The 21,208-nt window shown below is 52.9% G+C and overlaps 1 protein-coding gene across 4 annotated transcripts in view; it reads left to right on the top strand.

Annotated features, from left to right (window-relative positions):
- Positions 1-21,208, top strand: part of SLC25A13 (solute carrier family 25 member 13) — an 83,746-nt gene that overhangs the window by 31,219 nt on the left and 31,319 nt on the right. For all 4 annotated transcript variants that reach the window (XR_013485034.1, XM_020999968.2, XM_020999970.2 and 1 more), the window contains 8 exons: positions 6,204-6,319; positions 12,013-12,152; positions 16,687-16,833; positions 17,997-18,135; positions 18,754-18,847; positions 19,006-19,090; positions 20,446-20,557; positions 20,928-21,086. Coding sequence is in view for 3 of the 4 variants with exons in the window: in XM_020999968.2 (XP_020855627.1) it covers positions 6,204-6,319; positions 12,013-12,152; positions 16,687-16,833; positions 17,997-18,135; positions 18,754-18,847; positions 19,006-19,090; positions 20,446-20,557; positions 20,928-21,086 (992 nt within the window). In the remaining variant the exon portion in view is untranslated. The remainder of the gene's footprint in view (positions 1-6,203; positions 6,320-12,012; positions 12,153-16,686; positions 16,834-17,996; positions 18,136-18,753; positions 18,848-19,005; positions 19,091-20,445; positions 20,558-20,927; positions 21,087-21,208) is intronic.

Raw genomic sequence — 21,208 nt, 5'->3', positions numbered from 1 at the left:
GGCTGAATACTGTTTGTAATGACACGTGTTAGACAATGGTGTTTCTGGATGTGAGACGCTAGACACAACAGGAGAACACGTCTGAATAAGGCACGCGCACACCCGCAGTCATTTTATGGTAGGACATGACTTGATGGGTGGACGTGACTCCGGGGTCATCGGAAGCACTTGAGGAAGTGAATGACTTCTTATTGGTTTCTCGGTGTGTATTTTGGGAGCTTTCTCCATGGACGAGGCCAGGGGAATCGATGAGACGAGGTTGGAGGAGGTCTCTGCTCTCCAGAGTTTACAGTTTAGCCAAAGAAAAGATGTATTTAAGAACAAATAGGCCATGCTAGTGTGCACAGCAAAGAGACCAGGAAGAGAGGGAGGGGCGGGGAAGGGGGAGGGAGACCAGGGGAGAGGGGGGACGGGGCTCACAAAGACTTCCTGAAGGAGGAGGACGGGGCAGGGTCTGATGGGCAGTTTTGGTGGCCGTTGGGGGCGGGAGGAGTCTGAGCAGAGAGAGGCCTGAAGATTGCAGAGCATCCTCGTCTCTGCCGTCGATTGTAGACAAAGCACCCTCCATGGAGGAGCCTCTGAAACAGTGACTGTCTCTGAAAAGCTGTCAGAATCCCAGGAGGAGTGGAGAGCACAGTCCCTCCATCACAGGTGAGGCTTGTGCCCCCAGACACACACACCCCCTCCTCAATAACCTTCACTGACTCCCTGTTGCCCCCAGAATAAAAGACACACCTTCCAGCCTGACCTTTTAAAGCCTTCTGATCCCAGCCTCTTGCCAGGGGCTCTGTGTTCCCTAGGCCTTTTCCAAGCCTTGAGCTCAGGTGCTGACCTCTCTGCTGATTAAGAGGGCTTGTGGAGACAGACTGTGCAGCTCCGTCCCCTCCCTGCTCTTCTTGGGAAGGCTTCCCACACTCCCAGTCCTGCTTCATCTCCAGCAGATTGCTCCCCCTGCCCCTCCCCTGTCTCTCCATCTGTCTGTCCGTCAGCTACCGACAAACGGACCCCCATCTCTCCCCCGCCTGAAAGTGGCCTTACCTTGTGTCTTGCGTGGCACGAGGTGGGCCCTTCATCGGTGCTTGGGCTCTTTGCCTCTTCTCTGCACCTCGTGCCTCTGGGGGGGAGCGCTTTACATGAACGCCGCCTGGTTTTCCACCTCCTGGTGTGCCGGTTCCCCTCTTCTCGAGTCTGTCCTGGCCTCTGGTCCTTTGGCACTCTCAGTCAGAGACCCTGGTTACGCACGTCTTCCCCAGTGGTCAGTTCCCCTTCATACTTTCGTGAGTTACATGTTCTGTCTTTAGGGACTTCTCCAGTCCCTCCATTGGTGAAGAATTCTTGCTCTGCTGATGGCTGTGAAAGATTCTCCCAGTCTTTCTTTCACACTGTGTCCTCCTCCACTCATTCACTGTCCCCTTGGAACTGACTTTCCCTGGAGCCGACAGAGTCTCCTTCGGGGCCCCGTTTACTGAGGCCGCCCTCAGGAGGGGGACAGCGGGCTCCTGACCAAGCCCTGCGCCTCTGGCTTGTGCCCAAGGCATGGGGCAAAAGGAACCTTTGTGATCTGCAGAGACACAAGGTCCACACCTCAGCCAGGGACCCAGGTTGGCTGGGTGTGCCCAAAGTTGTCTTTGAAGATCATAGGGGACATGGATGATGAGGCTCAGAGGGGAGAGGAGAGCAGGTGGAGACGCTAATGGAGACAAAGGAGGACCCTGCCACAGCTGTCCAGTGAGAGGGTCACCATGCTCATGCCAAACTGGACACAGACACGTTTTACCAGGTGTGCGCTCGGCAAACGCAGTGAGATCATTCTGCGGTTAGAGTCTACCTGACATCCAGTCATCTTGACGAACGGTAACTCCTCTGCACACCCCTGGTCCGATGTGGAAGAGGATAAAATGTTGTGCCTTTTCTTAGAGCTGTGGGAGCGCTCGGCACATTCACGGGCAATTTGAAGGCAGCTTTTCCTCTGATGGCAGTCCCGTTATTTAGGCCTTCTGCCATCAAGACAGGTGTTGGCCTCGTGAAAGGTGACCCGGGTAGTGGGGAGTTTTCTGTGTTAACCGACAGAGCCCTCGGTATCAGCAGTGAGAAAGCGAGGCTTTGTAAAGCCCTTAGCAACTCTGGTTGGCTTTCTGCTAGTGCAGACTGAGGGGATGGAGGGGATGAAGGGAAGGCCCAGACCCAGAAAAAGGCAGCCTGGAGACCATCCCTTCTGCTCGCAGAATCTAAACCCTGGAAGCGCACACCGCCCACGTGATGTTGTCTGCATCTCTGCCACCTCCCTGCCGTTCTCTCCGTGAATGCCATCAGAACGTACCCCCCAAGCTCCCAAATAAGTGCTTGTCTGTCTGCACAGAGCCTTGAGTCGGGGGCTCTGCACAAGGCGCCTGCCTGGCTTGTCCGGAGGACCCTGTGCACCTCTCCTCAGAATAATGTTTTTAGATGCATGAGATAAAACGCGGAGGAACAGTGATAATTATGACAACAGCTATCGTTGACGCCGTGCTGACTCTGTTCCAGGCGTCATGCTGAGCACTTTGCAAGTATGATATCATTTCATCCTCACAGCAGTGAAGAAACTGAGGCCAACGGGTTAAATGACTCGCCCCAGTCACAGAGCTCACAGTCCTCTGAATTCAGTGCTCTACCCACTGCACCACTGAGCCACAGGTCACACACATTCTACGGCAATCTGTTATCACATTTTTTTCTTTTTAATTGAAATGAGATTACAGCAGCCCTGAAGTAAGGTGTGTCCGGGTCTGTATGTCTGACCCCTCTGGACCCTGGTCTGATGAAGTTGCAGGAGGCTTGGCCTCACTCTCACCCACACGCTTTCTGCAGAGCTCCGGGAGGCTCAGGTTCTGAGGTGTGGTATTTTGGGTGACTCCCACACTTAGGGAGCTTCTCCTGCCCTCTATGACCCAGCTTTGTTCACCTGAAGACAGTTGTTGTGGCTCTTGAGCTCTGTCAAATCTTTTATCACGGCTGAAATCTGGAGCAGCGTTTGGCCATCTGCTGTTCTTCTGGGAATCGTTTGTTCCTGTCCTGTGACCGCTTCAGCATTTGGGGAATGGCTCCTGGTTTTGTTTCTTTTGGATGCCAGATCTTTTCCCAGTAGCTAGCTTCTGGCGTCATTGATTCTGTTTATGGAAGAATCGTTCCGTTTCGCGTGACTGATGTAATCTGTTTTATCCTTCTGAAGAGGAGTGATTCCCTAGCTGTAGCTTCAGAGGGTGTGTGTGTGTGTGATCTTTTACGTTCCACGTGCTTATCTGGCATGTGGTGTTTGATTCTGACCGAAGCAGAACTTCTGCCCCATGGCTTTGTTTTCCCAGCTAGTCTTGTCGCCCAGAGAGCTGTCCCTGTGTCGCTTGGGTTCGGTGTGCGAAGTGTTCTCTTAATGAGATGACGGCACATGGAGCGGAAGATAACGTTTTCTAAGTTAAATTTTATTTTCCATCAACCAAGATTCACCTTCTTTCCCTCCACTGAGAAAGAAAGAAAAACAAGGCCTTTTGCTCATGTGGTCAAGAGAACAAGCTTTTGCATCGGCCCATGTTTGACACATCTCTGCGTCTCATTCTTTATTCAGAGCCCTTCACCTCTGTGTCAGTGATAGCATGAGTCCTCTGCAGGGAGGGCTGGCCTCTGTTTGGTTAAGGTTCCCAAGACTTTCAGAGTCACTTGTCTTTACAGTGTTGTGGTTATCGTACAAATCATTTACTTCGTCTGCATCAGTTCATACAAGTCTTCCCAGATTTCTCTGAAAACTCCCATTCATTATTTCTATAGCCGTCATATTCTATCACCTTTGTAGGACATGAGTATGTTTAGCCAGTCCCCAGCTGAGGAGAACGCCACGTCAGTTGATAGCTCTTCTCTCTCTTTCCTGCCCCCCCTTCTTCCCTTTCCCTCTTGTTTCCATATTTCTGTACGTAATTGTGTGTGTGTGTTCTTCCTCTCTTTGCCCAGTTCATACAGAGTGAGGCTCAGTAGCTCCCTTCACTTCCTCCTTGTCTGTGTAGACTTTCCCTTGCTCATCCAGATAATTTCTCTCTCCTTCCCCCCTGCCCCACCTTCTTCCTCCCCTCCCTTTCCACTCTTTTAAAATCATCAAAGCGTAACAGAACTGCTGGGGACATGTATCATCTCTCCATATAGCAGTGTGAGCAGTTTCTCCTTCTTTCATCCCTTGTGAACGTTTGCTCACATTTGGGGTTTTATGCTTCTCTTGAGTCCTGCACTTCAACTCTGATCTTTTCATCGGGATTGTTTGGAAGCCCTCTGTTTCCTTAAAGGTCCATTTTTGCTGGTGTAGGATCATGCTCGGTTTCGTGGGGGTGGCTTATTCTTGGCTGAAGACTTGAGTTCAGATCCCACCTGAGACACTGGCTGTGTAACCCTGGGCAAACCTTAGTTTCCTCGTCTGTAAAGTAGGGATGACAACAGCACTTAACTCCCAGGATCAAACGAGATGGTAATTGTAAAGCACTTAGCACAGTGCCTGGTACACAGTGGGTGCTAAATAAACATTCGCTATTGTTATTATTGTCAGCCTGTATCCTTTGCCTTCTGGAGTACTGTATTCTAGGCTCTCTGTTCCTTCGTGGTGGTGGCTGCTTAATTGCGTGTGATCCTGACTGTAGGTTGGTCCAGTATTTGAATGATTTATTTCTGACTACATGCAGCATTTTTTCTTTGGCCTAGAAACGGGACTTTGGTGAGAATGTTCCTAGGGTTTTCATTTGGGGGTTTCTTTCAGAAGGTGATCAGTGCATCCTTTCGGTCTCCTTTCTGCTTGCTGGTATTAAGACAGCTGGGCAGTTTTGTATAATTTCTAGAAATGGGGTAGCTAGGCTCTTTTTAGGTTTCATGACAGTAATTCTAATTCAAACAGATCAGTTGTTTTTGCTGTGTGGTGTGTTACGCTTTCTCCTGTGTTTACTCTTTTGACTAGGTTTCATGTTTCTTTTTGTCTTCCGGAGTCACTGGCTTCTTTTGGTGCCTTCCCATTTTAGAGCCTCTGGGGCTTGGACCAGCCTCTTGCGCCAGGCTCTTCAGCTGCTTTCCCATTCTTTCCTCCACAGCTTTTACTTCTCTTCCCGTTTTCCCCTCTGACGTGGCTTTTCTTTATAAAAACATTTAAGAAATCTCTTTTAGCTCTTGCTTCATGTCTTCAAAGGATTCTTGCTCCCAAGCTGGGGTCTTCTTTGAGGTTTTTCTTGACACTGTTTCAGAGTCCTCTTCTGCTGGGTTATGTTTTGTCTGTCCCATCACTAGCACGACCTCTTTCAGCCTACTTCGTGATTTCAGACTTTGTATGAGAGCCTGGATGTCTGGGCTTGTCCTGATGCCTCTTTTGGGGGAATTGAGTGTTATGTCAGTCGAGCTGGGGTCTTGCAGGATTTCTGTGCCCCAGCATAGACCACTACCCCCCCAGTCTTCACTCTGAACGTTCCTGTCTCCAGAGTCTGCAAACCTGGCCTGAAAGAATGACACAGCAGGTTTTTTCTTGACTCTCCCAAATGGGATTTGGTCTCTTCCGAGGAACTGGAGGGCTGGAGGGGAGCTCCCTGTGGTAATATTTCTGTTCCCTTTCCCACCTTCCCTGAAGGCTTGATTTCTCTGGTGTTTAAGATGTGCCCAGGTGCCAAACCTGTGAGACGAGGGACAGAATCTTTGCCTGAGAGAAATCTCAGTGCTTTTATTTATTCACTTCATTGCTATACAAGGAATCAGTGGCTTATTTGTGAAGTCTTAATTTATATGATAATAAGGAGAATGGAATGGTAATATTATGAATAATGTGTCTTATTTCTGGCATTAAACCCCATTTTGATTTCTAAGATTCCGCTTCATGTTGGGTGAGCTCTAGGACTTGGTATGCAGTATTGATAAGAGCCGCAGCACTCGTTGCTGAGAGAGGCAGACTTTCCTCTCAGTGAGCCATTCCAAGCTGTCATGTCCCAGCCCCAAGTTTGAGCCCTTGGTGTTCTGAGGCTGACAGTGGGCCTGGGGGGAGGGGGCTTCTCTCACCTCGGGAGTCTGGATGGGGGGGGGTGCGCGTGTGCCTGTGCGTGTGTGCGCATGCGTGTGTTTGTGCGCGTGTATGTGTACATGTGTGCGTGCATGTGCAATGCACGTGTGCATTTGTACCCACAGACACTGACTCTCTCTTGTGTCCTCTTCTCCCACAGGCTAATATCCTTTCAAGAATTCATAGCATTTGAGTCTATCCTGTGCGCCCCGGATGCCATGTTTGTAGTAGCCTTCCAGCTGTTTGACAAAACTGGCAATGGAGAGGTGACCTTCGGTAAGACTGGGCTGAGCCGGGAGCTCCCCTCGGCCGCAGTGGGTGGGGAAGGATCAAAGGCCACAACTCTGTCCTCCCTGTCTCCCTTCTGGCGGGGTCCCTGGCCGAGACACAGACCGAGTGTCTAAAGACCAGAAAGGTTCCTTTTGCCCCACACCTCGGCCAGAAGCCGAGAGGCGCAGGGCTTGGTCAGGAGCCCGCGGTCCCCCTCCCGAGGGCAGCCTCAGTAAACGAGGCCTTTAAGGAGACTTTGTCGGCTCTAGGGCAAGTCAGTTCCAAAGGGACAGCGAACGAGTGGAGGAGGACGCAGCGTGAAAGATGTGGAGATGGTGAGGCAGAGAAAGAGCGCCTTGTGGACCCTCCAGCCCGGCTGCTGGGTGGGATCCTCTCTGGGCCGACCCTGTCTCCCCTCTTGGTATGCGCTCAATGCCTGCTGTTCCCCTGCTGTCAGTCCTCTTCCTCATCTCCCTACCTGTTAGCTCCACCCTGGCCAGGCCTCTCCCATCCTGCAGAAACAGCCCTGCCAGTGCCCGCCACCCTGGGCGGTCTGGCTGCCCTGTCCATTGTCACCAGCCTTCTTGGAATGGCCAGAGGGCTCACGCTGGACATTGTGGGTGGCTCTCTCCCACCTGGCTGACGGCCAGGAGCCCCACTCTTCTCCCTCCAGAGCCCCCCCTCAGGTCTGTGTGTCCTCAGCTGGTCTGTTGGACATTTCGGACTCAATGTCCCGGAGACAAACTTCTCTGGGTCCTGGCCCCTCTCAGACGGCCGCTTCAGATAAAGGAGACGTCTGCTCAGCGCTGATTCACGGCTTAACGCTTTGGTCGCTTATTTTACCGCAGCCGGTTTTCTAGGCGGTCACCCTCACTGTTTTCTTTCCCACACCTCCCAGTTGAGGTTTTTCCCGGGACTCTGAGCCCTCTGGAAAGCTCCCATGGCCAAGACATCCAGGGCCTCCTCGTGGTTCAGCAAAGCCAGCCTGTTCGATAGGTGCTGGACCCCCATGCTGAGGGCCAGGACCAGGGGCTTTTACCACCCCCTCACCCAAGAAGGGTCCCAGAGGCTTCCACGGCCGTCCAGCTCCTTGGAAAATGGTGCCATCTCCTCTTCTCCATGCCTGTTGGAGGATTGGGGAGGGCCGGCGCCATCAGACCCCTTGTAGACACTTTCTGGAGGTGTGCACTCCCTGGCTCTCCCCCTGCCAGATTTGCCGTTTCTGCCTTCACAACATCTTGGGTGCCACGGGCACAGCCCTGGCTCCTCCCCTGGCTCCTGGCCTCCAGTCTCTCCCCGCTCCGGCCCAAGACTCCAGGGCCTCCCCTCCCATCCTCCTCAGGCAGCAGCCTCTCAACCCCTGCCATTCAGCCAGATTCCCCTCTCAATGCGTCCTCCCTCTGAGTGTGCCCTCTCTCTGACGCAGCTCCTTCTGTCGGGGCGCAGCATGAGGCCTTTCCTGGTTCTCGCAGTGCCTGCGCCCTCCCTCTCAAAAGTCTTCTGTGTAGAGAGGTGTGTGTTCCTGGGGCTCCCCCCCTTTCTGGATGGAAGCTCCTGGTGGCTTGGAATTGCTTCCTTCTGTGGCCTGGCACATAGGAGGTGCCATGGAAATGCTTCTTCGCTTCCCTTTTCCCTCCAGCGAGCCCAGACCAGGCTGCCATCAGTCCCTATTCCTCTGTCCACAGCAGTGTCTGGGAGGCAGCCCTCCCGCCCGGCCGCCCTCCTTTTGTGAACATGAACTTTCTGCTGGCATGCACACCTGCACGAGGTACCCTAGAGGCTGCGCTCTTCTTACCTCCTCCTGTTGGGGAGCCTTCGGTTCCTCAGGCTCCAGCAGACTTCACTTTGTGCGCTGCCCATCTGTCTGTCTGTTGAGCAGGCTGAGATGACCCATTTTGACATTGGGAGAATGCATTTTTTTTTAAGTTTATTAATTTATTTTGATTTATCAACAATCACTTCCATAAGCTTTTGAGTTTTGAATTTTTCTCCCCCTTCCCCCCCAAGATGGCACGCAGTCTGATGCAGGCTCTACATATACATTCCTATTGAACATGTTTTCACATTAGTGATGTCGTAAGTAAGAATTAGAACCAATAGGAGGAAACACAAGAAAGAAGAAACAAAACAAAAGAAAAAAATAGCAAATAGTATGCATCAATCTGCATTCAGACTGCATAGTTCTTTCTTTGGATGTGGATAGCATTTTCCATTATGAGGCCTTTGGAGATGTCTTAGATCCTTGCATTGCTGAGAAGGGTTAAGTCTATCAACATTAGTCATTGCACAACGTGGCTGTTACTGTGTACAGCGTTCTCCTGAGGAGATCAGACCAAGTCACCCTGGCTCAGGCATATTCTTGAGACAAGATCTGGGCTTGAGGGTTGCTCCAAGCTGGGGCCCCAAAGCGTCTGCAGGAGAGAGCCCGTCCCCTAGTTGGTGGCCTGATGCCTTCCTCCCAGATCCTCTCTGGGCTGCCCTGCTCCACCGAGCACGCTCCCTTCTCCTGGCTTTGCCACGTCCTTCGTGGGGTCTCCCTATTTCGATGCGTGCTCCCTGGGAGGAGAAGCTGGCCTCCCGGCTCAGCACAGGGCCTGGCACTGAGTCAGCCACCCAGAAATATCTGTCGACGTGTCTTGACCCTCAGGCTCCTCCACAAAATGGGTCAGTGTGACTCCGTTAACTCTTAGGCATCCAACCTTTCACTCAGCAAGAAAACAAAAGCAAGTGTAATCTGCATGGAAACCTGGCTGATGCTCTCTGTCTAAACTACGCGGTATTCCCAGGGGAGAGTGAGTGAGGAAGACCCATGTGCTTGGGTTAGCAAACAGCTGGGTTTCAGACTCTTCTGTCTGTGGCCCCTTCAGGACCAGGCTGCTCCCCAGGAAGCCACATCTCCACTGGCCAGTCCCCTTCTGGCCCTGCCTTCTCTCCTGATGGGCATGTCTGCTCCTCCTCTTGGACTGAGAAGAGGGACAAGTGGCTATGACTCATGGTCCCCCTGAAAGGGCTCTCAGAAAACTCATCGTTTGACAAAAACAGCTGGGAAAAGGACCATCTCACACCTTGTACCAAAATAAGGGTGATGCCATAAGCAAATCAGGCGAGCAAGGAGTGGTTAATTTGTCAGATCTGTGGATGAGGGAAGAATTTAGGACCAAAGAAAATCGAGCGAGCATTACAAAATGTAGATCATTCTGATCATATAAAATTTGAAAGGTTTTGCGTAACAAAGCCAATGTAACCAAAATTAAAAGGAAAGCAGAAAACTGGGGGAAATGTTTTGCAACAAGTATCTCAGATAAAGTCCTTATTTCTCAACTATGTAGAGAACTAAGTTAAATTTATAAGAATACAAATCATTCCCCAATTCTTAAATGGTCAAAGGATATGAACGGGCAGCTTTCAGACAAAGAAATGAACACTATCTATAGTCATGAAAAAATGCTCTAAATCACTATTGATTAGGGAAATATAGATGAAAACATCTCTGAGGTGCCACTTCACACCTATCAGATTGGTTACTGCGGTGGAAAAGGAAAATGATAAATGTTGGAGGGGGTGTAGGAAAACTGGGACACTAATGTACTGTTGGTGGAGTTGTGAACTGATCCAACCATTCTGGAGAGCAATTTGGAACTATGCCCAGAGGGCTATCAAACTGTGCATACCCTTTGATCCAGCAATACCTCTAGGTCTGTATCCCAAAGAGATCATCAAAAAGGGAAAAGTACCCACATGTACAAAAATATTTATAACAGCTCTTTTTGTGGGGACAAAGAATTGGAAATTGAGGGGATGTCCATCAGTTGGGGAATGGCTGAACGAGCTGTGGTATATGAGTGTGATGGAATATTGTGCTATAAGAAATGACAAGCAGGATGATTTCAGAAGAAAACCTGGAATGTCTTACATGAACTGATGCAAAGTGAAATGAGCAGACCCAGGAGAATGTTGTACACAGGAGCCACATTGTACAGTGATCAGGTGAGAGTGACCCTAACCCTAAATAGCTAACTATTCCCAGTAGTCCAGTGATCTAAGACAGTCCCAAGGGACTCATGATGAGGCATGCCATCCGTCTCCAGAGACAGAACTGATGCTGTCTGAATACAGCCTTGGGTCGGCACACACACCCAGGCCCAGCATGCGCAGGGTCCTTGGGGAGAGAGGGGACATGGGAAAGCTTAGCAGTGTGACAGGGGCTCTTCCAGCCATCTCTCCTATCTAAAGTGTAGCCTGCCCCTCTTTTCACTATGAGAGACACAAAAACACTGCTTTTCAGAGTTGGAAAATTGGCTGTGATCCTGCAGGGCAGGCCACAGAAGAGCCCAGTTCTGAGCATTTACAGCTCTCAGAGAAAAGGGCTGGCAGGCGTGTTCTGGAGGTGGGTGGTCGAGACGGGATTGAAAGAGAACTGTGGGTGTGCATTTGTGCTGCATCTACTCCCGAGTCACTGAAGGAGCTTGCCACGTGTGGCCATGGTTTTGAAAGAAAATAATTTGGGGTGACATCAACTTAAAGAAATCTTTATGGAACGCGTCTCCCAGTGTGCTGCATTGAAGCTCCTGAGGCTGAACGCCTGGTCCTGAGTGTCTTCCCCATTCACCTGGACTTTCCTGTCTTGGCATTTCCTTCTCCCCTGGTTCTTCTCTGTCCCCCCGCCCCGCTCATATGTGGGGCTTTCCCAGACTTGTGTCCCAGGGCCTCTTCTCTTGCTCCACATCTTGAATTTGGGATCATCTTCTCCCTGGGCTCACTTATTCTCTGCAGACGACTCCCAGTTCTCTGTCCGCCTGCCGGAATGTTTGCCTTAAAATCAGGGTGTTCCCTAGGGGCCCCCTCCCACTCCTCTGGACACATCCATTTTTGTTCTGTGTAGTTGCCCTTATTTAAGACTCTGGAGCTTTCCTGGACATTTTCTGGTCTCTGACTCCATTGCTGTTGTCCCCGATCCACACACCCCAAGTCCCATCGATCCCCCTTCACAGCAGCACCCTCGTCTGTGGCCTCCTGTCCGCTGCCTGGGCCACGTGCAGGCCTATGTGCTCAGCATTTTGGAATACCCAAATGGGCTTCTACTGAGCAGGAAAATAACTTACTGCAATAAGAATCCTGCCCATAGATGGTGCTGGCATTTACTCCCTTGCTCAGTTCACTGCCTTCTTTGAGAGCTAAGAAGTGGCTTGAGAGGAGGATAGGATCGAGTGAAGGGGTTTCTTGAGGGTGAGAAGACTTGGGCAAGCTTAATGGCCAAAGGTATTGTGAAGAAAGTGGCTGGCAGAGGTCAGAGGGAGATGCAAGTGTCTGTTGTTGTTGTTGTTGTTATCCCTTCCGAGTTTGAAAGGCAGTCTCCACGGGAGAGAGGGCTTATGTTCAGGTTTATTCATATAGTAGATACTGAATAAATGCTAGTTGACATTACTTTTACTTTAGTGATTGGGTGTCATTTCATAATAGATGTTGCTGTACATAATTGTGGGCTTTTTCCTTTTTTTCTATAGTTTTTTGTTTCTGTTTTTGAATGTTTTCCTTTTTCCATGGAAGGTTCAAAGGGTATTCTCCAAGTGGAAATTGATAAGCTTGTCTGCGCAGTGAAAAAGCTTTTGTTCTTATAAAATCATAAAAAAAATAGACCTAATATGAATTGGTCATGTTTAATTTAACTCTTTCCATCTCTCTCTGCCTTTCTTTTCCAGAGGATGTAAAGCAAGTTTTTGAACGGACCACCATTCATCAACGCATTCCGTTTAACTGGAATTCGGAATTTGTGCAGCTGCACTTTGGGAAAGACCGAAAAAGACGACTTCCCTATGCAGAGTTCACTCAGTTCTTACTGGTAAGTGGCTCCGTGGCCTGGCCAGTGCTGTCCCACCTCTGCTTCTGGACCCCTGGTCCCTTGACCCAGAGTGCTGTGTTCAGAGAGCAGGGGGGCCTCCTGCTTCTGAGCAGGCAGCTTTGGCCAGAGGGGTTGGTCCAAAGCCTTGTGTTCCTCTTGCATGCCTAGGGGACCCCAGAGCAGGACTAAGGCTCTGAACGCTCCAGGTTCTTACCTTGACGCTTTCGCTGTGACGCGCCTGAAGTGTACATCTGACGGTGTTAACACCTTGCCCTCTCTTGAGGGCAGCTGGGTGGTGCAGTGGGGAGCGTGCTGGGCCTGGAGTCAGGAAGCCCTGAAATCAAATCTGGCCCCAGACACTTGAGTAGCTGTGTGAGCCTGAGCCTGTCATATTAGCCTCAGTTTCCTCATCTGTAAAATGGAGATAATAGCACCTCCCTCCCAGGATCGCTGAGAAGATCCAGTGAGTATACAATTGAAAGCTTAGCTGGGCACGTAGTAGGTATTTAATAAGCCTCCCCCCCCCCTTCCTTTCTTCATTGTACTCCAGCTCCACCCCTTACTTGCTGGCCTTTTCCGTCTCCACGGCCCTCCTCCTTCACTCTGCCTCTGACCCCTTCCCCGTGCCCTCTGCCTCATGTGTGGAGCCCACTGAGCCCTAGATGTGGGCAGGGCCTTCCTGCGGGCCTTGGAAGCTGGAGCGTGGACTCGGGGGTGGATGCTGAACTCTTGGGACCCGGGGAGAACCACAGGCCGGCCAGCCCCCGGAAGCACAGAGCAGCAACCAGGGAGCTCCGGCCTCCCTCCCTCCTCTGGCGGCTTTGCTTGGCATGGCAGCTCCTGGAGGGGTGTGCATTCAGTGGGCCTGCTCTAGGGCTCTTGTTGCAAGCACATGTGGGCGTGTTCCTGGGCTCCCGGGAGCCTGGCCTGGTCGGAATTCCCCGGGGCACAGCCCCTCATTGTGCCCCAAGATTGTGCCTGTGCTTCTTGAGACCTGTGGAGCCCGGCCTCATTGAAGAGGAAGTCTGCACACGGGATGCCACGTCTCTTAGCCTGAGCAAAGTCCCGTAGGTGGGGGCTGGTGTAGGTGGAGAACCCCCTCTCAGAAGCATCCGGGCCTCTGTGGCCAGCAGGGCCAAAGGGGGCTCCTGGGCCTGGTGGCTCGCTGACTCTCCCCTCGTGGCCTGTGTCGGCCTAGCTCTGTCTGCTCAAAGGCCCCCCACCCCCAACTCTGGATTCGTCCAGTGTTCCTCGATGGTGGTGGGCGCCGAACCAAGGTACATTGTGTGTTGGGGTGGGGGGGCGGGGTCTCTGGGAGGGATCTCGGCAAGGAGCCCTTGCTCTGATCATGCACACTGTTGGCACCCATTCTCTTTTGTATTCCAAAATACAAAAGACTGACGCTGACTGGCAAGGCCTGGGCAGCGGACAGTCCTCAAGCCTCTGCTTCCTCAGTGGGGCTATGCTGAACCCCGAGGCCCCCGCGGCATCCACCTGGGGCAGATGTCCCTTCCCCCTCCCCTGAGGAGCTGAGCACCCTCCCCTCCCATACAGATAGTTCTGTGGCCAGGAGGATCCCCAGGTAATCCCCCCCAGGCGTGCCCTGCCCCAAGCAGTCAGGATGGGGCTGCAGGAAGCACAAGGGCCTGCATGGGAGCAGCCTCGATTCCTGCCCCAATGAGTCCTCTGTAGGAGAGCAACCGTGAAGGGCCTCGGTTCAATGAGAGGCAGCTTTGGGGTGCCTCAAGTGGAAGGGGCCTGGAATCAGGAAGACCAGGCTCCTTGTCTGACACCCTGACGAGGATCAGAGGAAATCACGTTTGTAGAGACTTTGTACGCCTTCCAGTGTTCTGTAAACAGAGCTGGTATGAGTTACTACTACTACCACCCCACTGCCACTCCTCCTCCTACCTCTCCCAACACCGCTACCACTACCACTGTCACTACTACTACTGCTGCTACCACTGTTATTACTACTAGTAGTACTATTGCCACCACCACTATTACCACTACCACCATTACTGTTACTACCACCACCATCACCATTGCTATTACTACTACTACCACCACTATTACTATTACTACTACTACCACCACCACTACCATGACTACATAGCACTTTGAGGTTTGCAAACACGTTTTCTACCCTGTGTCTCCCCGTGGAGAGAGCCTTCCTCGGGCTGGAGTGTGAATGGCCTGCCCACCCCGCTCTCTGGTCCTGATGGCTCTTACGGTATATGATCTGTCATTGGGACCCCCCGCTTTCTTGCCTGTGCCCTGGAGGGCAGTAGCATCAAAGGCATGGCCAGTTCTCATGGCTGGGGCAGGGTCTCAGAGCACTGATGGAGTTTCCCTGTGAGACCCAGCCAGCTCTCTGACTCTCCCTAAGGGCTTGACACTTTATGGTGCCTACCTGTGTGACCCTTCCCTTCTTTCAGCCTGGCATCTCAGTCTGTCAGAGGGCATTTATCAAGTGCCTACTGTATATCAGACCTAGTGCTAGAAACAGGAATCGGGAGACAGTCTATGACAGATACAAAGGCAGCTTTCAGTGATTTGCCCAGAGTCACAAAGCTAGGGTGTGTCAGAGGTGGATTTGAACTCGGCTCTTCCTGACTCAAAAGTCCCACTTAGGGCTCTATTTAATACACCCCAGTTTGGTTTATTTCAGGCAGCATTTATTAAATGCCTTCTCACAGTCAGGTACCACATGCCAGTCAGTCAGTAAGCATTTTTTGAGTGCCTGCTCTGTGCCAGGAACTGTGCTAAGTGATGGAGATACACAAAAGAGGCAAAATAGCATTCCTGCCCTCAAGGAGCTCACAGTCTGACTGGGGAGACACCAGGTAATCTGTAGACAGGATAAATGGGAGGGATTTTAGCTACACTAGAAAGTAACTGGGGAGGTCAGTCAGGGCACAGGAGGGAGAGCATTCCAGGCTTGGGGGCAGCCAGAGAAGATGTCCGAAGCTGAGAGATGGAGGGTCGGGAGGCCGGGGGCACTGCACCCCAGACTATGTGCTGGGGAGTGAGGGGTGAGAAGACGGGAAAGGAGGAGGGACAGGTGATGGAAGGCTGTGAGCACCAAGCAGGGCCCTAGGTATCCTCTCCTGGAGGCCCTAGGGAACTTCAGGGGGTGACATGGTCAGGCCAGGCTGAATAATTGTGCCCATCCTCCTTCCTGTCTGTCCTCCAGAGGCCGCCCCCTTTTCACTTGCTCACGGCCAGGCACCGGGATGTCTCGGCCCTGCTACCCACAGAATTGGTTCTGTTTGTGATGTTGTCCACACTTGCCAGGCAGGGAGGGGATGCGTGTCAGCTTAGGGCCATGCTGGTGCGTTGGCATAGCACTGCCTAGGGATGGCCCCTCCTGGCCTGGCCACGGCAGTGAGGAGCCATCCCTCCCCTCCCCCTTCTAAGCTCCTCGGTGGCAGGGTCAGCCTTTACCTGTCTTTGTGTCCTCGGCACTTAGCACACTGCCGGCACATAGTAGGAGCTGGATCAACGGTTCTTGACTGACTGCCTGACTTCTTTTCCTTGCCTTTATTGTGGTCCCCTGCATCTGTCCATGGGAGTCTTCCTGTGCTTTTCTGAATCCATCTAGGATCCTTCCAATAGCGTTGCATTTATTCCTCAGTGTCAGACGCAGAGACAGGTACACAGACAGAACCCTCTGAGCCTTCCTAAATGCCTACTGCATGCCAGGCAGTGTCAGACGCATAGACAGAACCCTCTGAGCCTTCCTAAATGCCTACTGCATGCCAGGCAGTGTCAGACGCAGAGACAGAATCCTCTGAGCCTTTGTAAATGCCTACCGTGTGCCAGGCAGTGTCAGATGCAGAGACAGATAGAATCCTCTGAGCCTTCCTAAATGCCTACTGCATGCCAGGCAGTGTCAAACGCAGAGACAGAATCCTCTGAGCCTTTGTAAATGCCTACTGTGTGCCAGGCAGTGTCAGACGCAGAGAGAGACAGAATCCTCTGAGCCTTCCTAAATGCCTACTGTGTACCAGGCAGTGTCAGATGCAGAGACAGATACACAGACAGAATTCTCTGAGCCTTCCTCAATGCCTGCTGTGTGCCAGGCAGTGTCAGACTCACAGAATCCTCTGAGCCTTCCTGTTTCTTACATCATGTCCAAGATTTTTGAGCACCTGAAAGATGGGGAGCGTCCTTAGTTGTGTGGGGAGGGGAGGACTCTCTGCACGTCATGGTGGGAGTTCCACACCTGGGCCGCCTGTACTAAGACACTGTGTCTTTGTTGTCCACTCTGTTCACCCTTCATTCTAGAAGTTGTTTGGTCGGGTGCTAAGCTGGGCCCTGGGCGTACAAAAGCAAGCCTCCATCTTCCTACCCTCCAAGAGCTTCTGCTCAGGCTGTGGGCCTGTCTGTCACATCACAAATCCCTTGGCAGGTTTTGGGAGGGTGGGGCTGGGGTAGGGTGCCCAGGCAGATGGCAGAGAATGAAGGAAGGCATAGGACTGCCACGTAAAACCCTCCACTCCCACCCACCAACCCCTCCCTCGTTTTTCAGGAAATACAGTTGGAACATGCCAAGCAGGCCTTTATGCAGCGGGATACTGCACGCACCGGGCGGGTCACTGCCTTGGACTTCCGGGACATCATGGTCACCATCCGCCCACACGTCTTGACACCTTTCGTGGAGGAGTGCCTGGTTGCGGTGAGCTGCAGTCTCCGGGGGCTGGGGCAGGCAGGGGCGTCTGTTTGCTTTCCCACCTCTGGGGACTGCCACACCTGTGGTTTGACCTAGCATCCCTATTGGAAGCAGGATGAAAAATGACCACCCCCACCCCCAGCGCTTTTCTGTCCTGAGGAGGGGAGGCTGGCGGGACGCTCCCATCCCTGATGCCATCTTTGGATGTCACACCAAATGCCCTGCACATCTGCTGCTCTCTTCTTGAGGCAGACCCCACCCTCCTTTCTCTCCTCAGGACAGAGCAGGGGGGCTCTCTGACCCTTACAGGATGGCTTGACCACCCTTCCAGCTCCCTGAACCCAGACAGCCACTGGCTAATGCAACCCTCCTCTCGCTTAGCTTTTTGTGGTGCTCGCTGTCTGTCAAATCAAGATTGACCTGACTCTCCCATTAAGACAGACTTCCCTAAGGGAAGAAAGACTGACCATGGAATATTCCAGAATGGAAATTCCCTTCCTAATGGGACGTTTTGGTGTTTTCCTTGATCTCCATCAAAAGCTCTGGTTCTCAGGGGCAGCTAGGTGGCGCAGTAGATAGAGCGGCCCTAGAGTCAGGAGGACCTGAGTTCAGATGTGACCTCAGACCAAACACTTGACACTTACTAGCTGTGTGACCCTGGGCAAGTCACTTAACCCCAATTGCCTTAAAAAAAAAAACCTGTAAAAACCCTAGTTCTTCATAAATTCTTAACCCTGACTCTACACCCAGGTACCCCCACCCCCACATCCCTTATGCTTCCTGTTTCCCCCAGACCATGCATCAGGGCCAGAAATCTGTGTGATGTTGAGACTGTGCATGTAGAATGGTTTATAGCCAGCCATAAGGGTCATGGCGGGCCTTCAAGAAAACGCTGGCATCAGCTGGTCTTGTGTGTGTGTGTGTGTGTGCACACAATGTGACCCTAACCCTAACCCTAATTGCGCTTTGTAGAAGACTTTGGCATCTGCCAAAGGTCAAATAAGCCAACTTATAAAATGTTCCCCGTTGAAACTTGTGCTCTGCACGTGGCTCCTGGGCAGGCTGAGCAGGGGGAGTGCACGTGGTGGGCACCACCGTATTCCTGGTCTTCAGGTAGACACTTGGGTGCCTCAGACCCATCTTGGATTCTTTTTTTCTCCTCCCTCAAGGCTGCAGGAGGTACTACGGCCCACCAAGTTAGCTTCTCCTACTTCAATGGGTTTAATTCTCTCCTTAACAACATGGAGATCATTAGGAAGATCTACACCACGCTGGCTGGCAACAGGAAAGACGTCGAAGTCACCAAGGGTGAGCAGGGGTGTGGCTGGGGGGTCACTGGTGGGGGCGGCCTCCTTAGGCTAGTGCACCTCTGGGGGGCATCCCCTGGAGTCAGGACAGGAAAGGTCCCCGTGGAATTAGCCGTGGAAAAGAGGTTTCTGAATGTTTCTAAATCCAAAGCCCAGTTGGATTTGTATGGTGCCCTCCTTCTCCATCAGTGGTCAGAGGCTCAGCGCTCCCAATTCCACCGCCTACATCACCCAGGTAGTCCTGGAGGCCAGGGGAGGGTCTGAGCTTCTGTCAGCCTCACGGATGTCTGTCCAGAGTCCGTCTGGGCCTGGCCTTGGCTGCTTCACAGTCTGAGGGGGCCCCTGAGCACCCCTTTGGTCAGAGACTCCCCAGGGACGTGTGGTACCCGGCTCCTCCTCATGGAAGCTCCGGCCCCTTCCTGCACTCACATGTTTTCCAGCCTGTTTGTGTTGCTGCCTTTTCTGTCCCTGGCCCCCTCCTCCCTCCCAGGGTCACTCCCCCTCCCAGAAAGCCATCACTTAGGATAAAGAGCATTTTAAAAGGGAAAACAAGAGAGGAAAGGGGGGAGGATGCCCCAAACCCCACCCCGACTCTCCCCCCACACCTGCCTTCCTTTAGAGGAGTTCGCGCTGGCAGCTCAGAAGTTCGGGCAGATCACCCCCATGGAAGTAGACATCCTCTTTCAGCTGGCTGACCTCTACGAGCCGCGAGGGTATGCTGAGGTTCGGGCCTGGGAGGACACGTGTTTGTGGGTGCCCTTAGATCTTCATAAGTGGTGATGGAAGGGTCCCTTTGTCGGGGGGGGGGGAGCGACCCAGGGGAAGCTTTGGAAGGCCTCTGCAGCCCTGGAGGTCCCTGTTTTCTCTGCAGACGCATGACGTTGGCAGACATTGAGAGGATCACCCCCCTCGTTGGTGAGCGCCTGCAGGGCCGGCTGTCCGAGTTCCAGAGGCAGGTTGGTATTCTGCTGGTTCCTGATGGGCTCTTTGAGCCTGTCCAAGGGCCAGGAGGCAGATTGACCAACCCGGTTAGAAGGTGTGCCTCTGCCCTGGAGCCTCCTGCAGGCCTGGCCTTAAGCCTGAGGCCCCGATTCGAAGGGTGCTGAGCCCCTTTCATCTCTGGAGAGCCTTCTTTTATTAGCTCCTGGACCTTCCGGGTTATTAGCATTCAAGAAGGAAGCAGCGTTTTAAAAGTAAATGGGCTCCTGATGTCATTGAGCGTTATCTCCTGTAACGCAAACCGGGCCTTGGCTGCCTGGAGATATGGGTCTGCACAGACGTGCCAGTGTGACCACGGCAGGCTGGGCGGGATCCAGGCCTTGAGCCAGGCCTTCTGCTCACCTGGGTACAGTGGCTAGTTGTGCGAGCCAGAGGGGAGGCAGGAACTTAGCACCCTGGAAGCCGGCTGGCCACCGTTCAGAGAGGAGGCCAGAACTGAGAGGGCCTGGGGGGAGGGGGGAAGGGCAGGACATAGCTGTCCTCAGTGCTCAGACCCAGCATGGGACCCCGAGGGAGCCAGTGCTGAATCCTGGCTGCTCCCAACCGAGGCCGAGAAGAGGAGGGTGCAGGGCGGGAGCCACCCTCTTCCCCGCTGCGCACCTTTGCTGGTTCTGACCCCCAGGCCTCAGTCCCGGCCAGATGGCTACAGGAAGCAGGTCACAGCGCTCACAGGCACAGAGGGCCAGAATGAGGGCTGTGGATTCCTCACTAGGAGGAAGACAAAGATAAGGAGACAAGCATTCATGAAAGATAAGTGCTGTTATTATCATTTGAGGAAACTGAGGCAGACAGGGGTGAAGTGACTTGCCCAGCATCCCACAGCTACTAGGAGTTGAGGCCGGATTTGAATTCATGCCTTCCTGACTCCAGGCCCAGGGTTCTAGGCACTGTGGCGCCCCTAGTGGCCTATTGGGGTTACTTCATACTGGAGCTTAGTTTTTGTTGGGCCCTTTGGCCTTGGCTTTACAGTCAGAGCTTTGGACATGTAAATGTCATTACGCCTCTGAAAAACCACATATGTCCCAGATGGATCCTTAGTGGGTGTCTGTGGAGGGGGCAGGCAGCCACGGAGGGGAGGCCACGGTCAGCCCTTTGGCCAGGCCTGCCTGCTTCAGTCCCCTGGTCAGGCCTTCCTAGCCATGGATCAGGGGTAGTTGTGAATGAGGAAGGCATCGGGCCTCATTGCTTCCTTGTGCCGGGGCATGGCGTGGCTTGTGCTGCCGTGGCACAGGCTGGGGTGGTGTTCTTCATATATTCATTGAATCTCTTTTCTTCTCCCCCCATGTCCATGCTCCCAAATTCTGGCCTCTAGGTCTCTGATGCCGCACCGCCATCTCTCCAGAAGGTCTCTGGGGCATCACGCCCCTTTATCATCCACGTGGCAGAGTCTGCTTACAGGTTCGCCCTGGGCTCTGTTGCCGGAGGTCAGTCCTCAGTGAATATTTACATTCTCCTTCCTCCTCTTCCTCTCCCTTCCCTTTGCCCTTCAAGTACCAGGAGGCAGAGTCGGGTGAGGAGTGAGGCCCTGCCCAGCATGGACTCCCCCCTGTGAGGATGCCAGCTCCCCCGAGCCCCGTGGTTTATCCTGAGCAGAGGCCAGGGGCTGGGTGAGGAGCGAGGCCCTGCCCAGCATGGACCTCCCACCCCCACTGGGGCTGCCAGCTCCCCCAAGCCCCGTGGTTTATCCCAGGCAGAGGCCAGGGGCTGGTTAGATTCTCCTCTTCCCCTTTCCTCCCCCTACCCCTCAGCCCATTTCTTCTTCCCGGGCCCCCCTTTATCTTTGTTCCATTGCAGCTGTGGGAGCCACCGCTGTCTACCCAATTGATCTGGTGAAGACCCGGATGCAGAACCAACGGTCCACGGGCTCTTTGGTGGGAGAGCTGATGTACAAAAACAGCTTTGATTGTTTTAAGAAAGTGCTACGCTACGAAGGCTTCTTTGGACTGTACAGAGGTCAGTGGTTGTGTCTCGGGGTCCTGGGTGCAAAGGTGCGCGTACAGGCTTCTCCCCCAGGATCCCAGCCCTCATTCTGGGCCTCCCGGCCTACCATGTTCACAGGGTTCTCTGGCCACGTC

This window comes from Phascolarctos cinereus, unplaced genomic scaffold (assembly GCF_003287225.1).
Source record: "Phascolarctos cinereus isolate Bilbo 61053 unplaced genomic scaffold, phaCin_HiC Scaffold_1;HRSCAF=81, whole genome shotgun sequence".
In the NCBI taxonomy this organism is placed as follows: Eukaryota; Metazoa; Chordata; class Mammalia; order Diprotodontia; family Phascolarctidae; genus Phascolarctos; species Phascolarctos cinereus.
The sequence above is the reverse complement of the archived record's forward strand: the minus strand, read 5'-3'. Positions and strand labels throughout refer to the sequence as shown.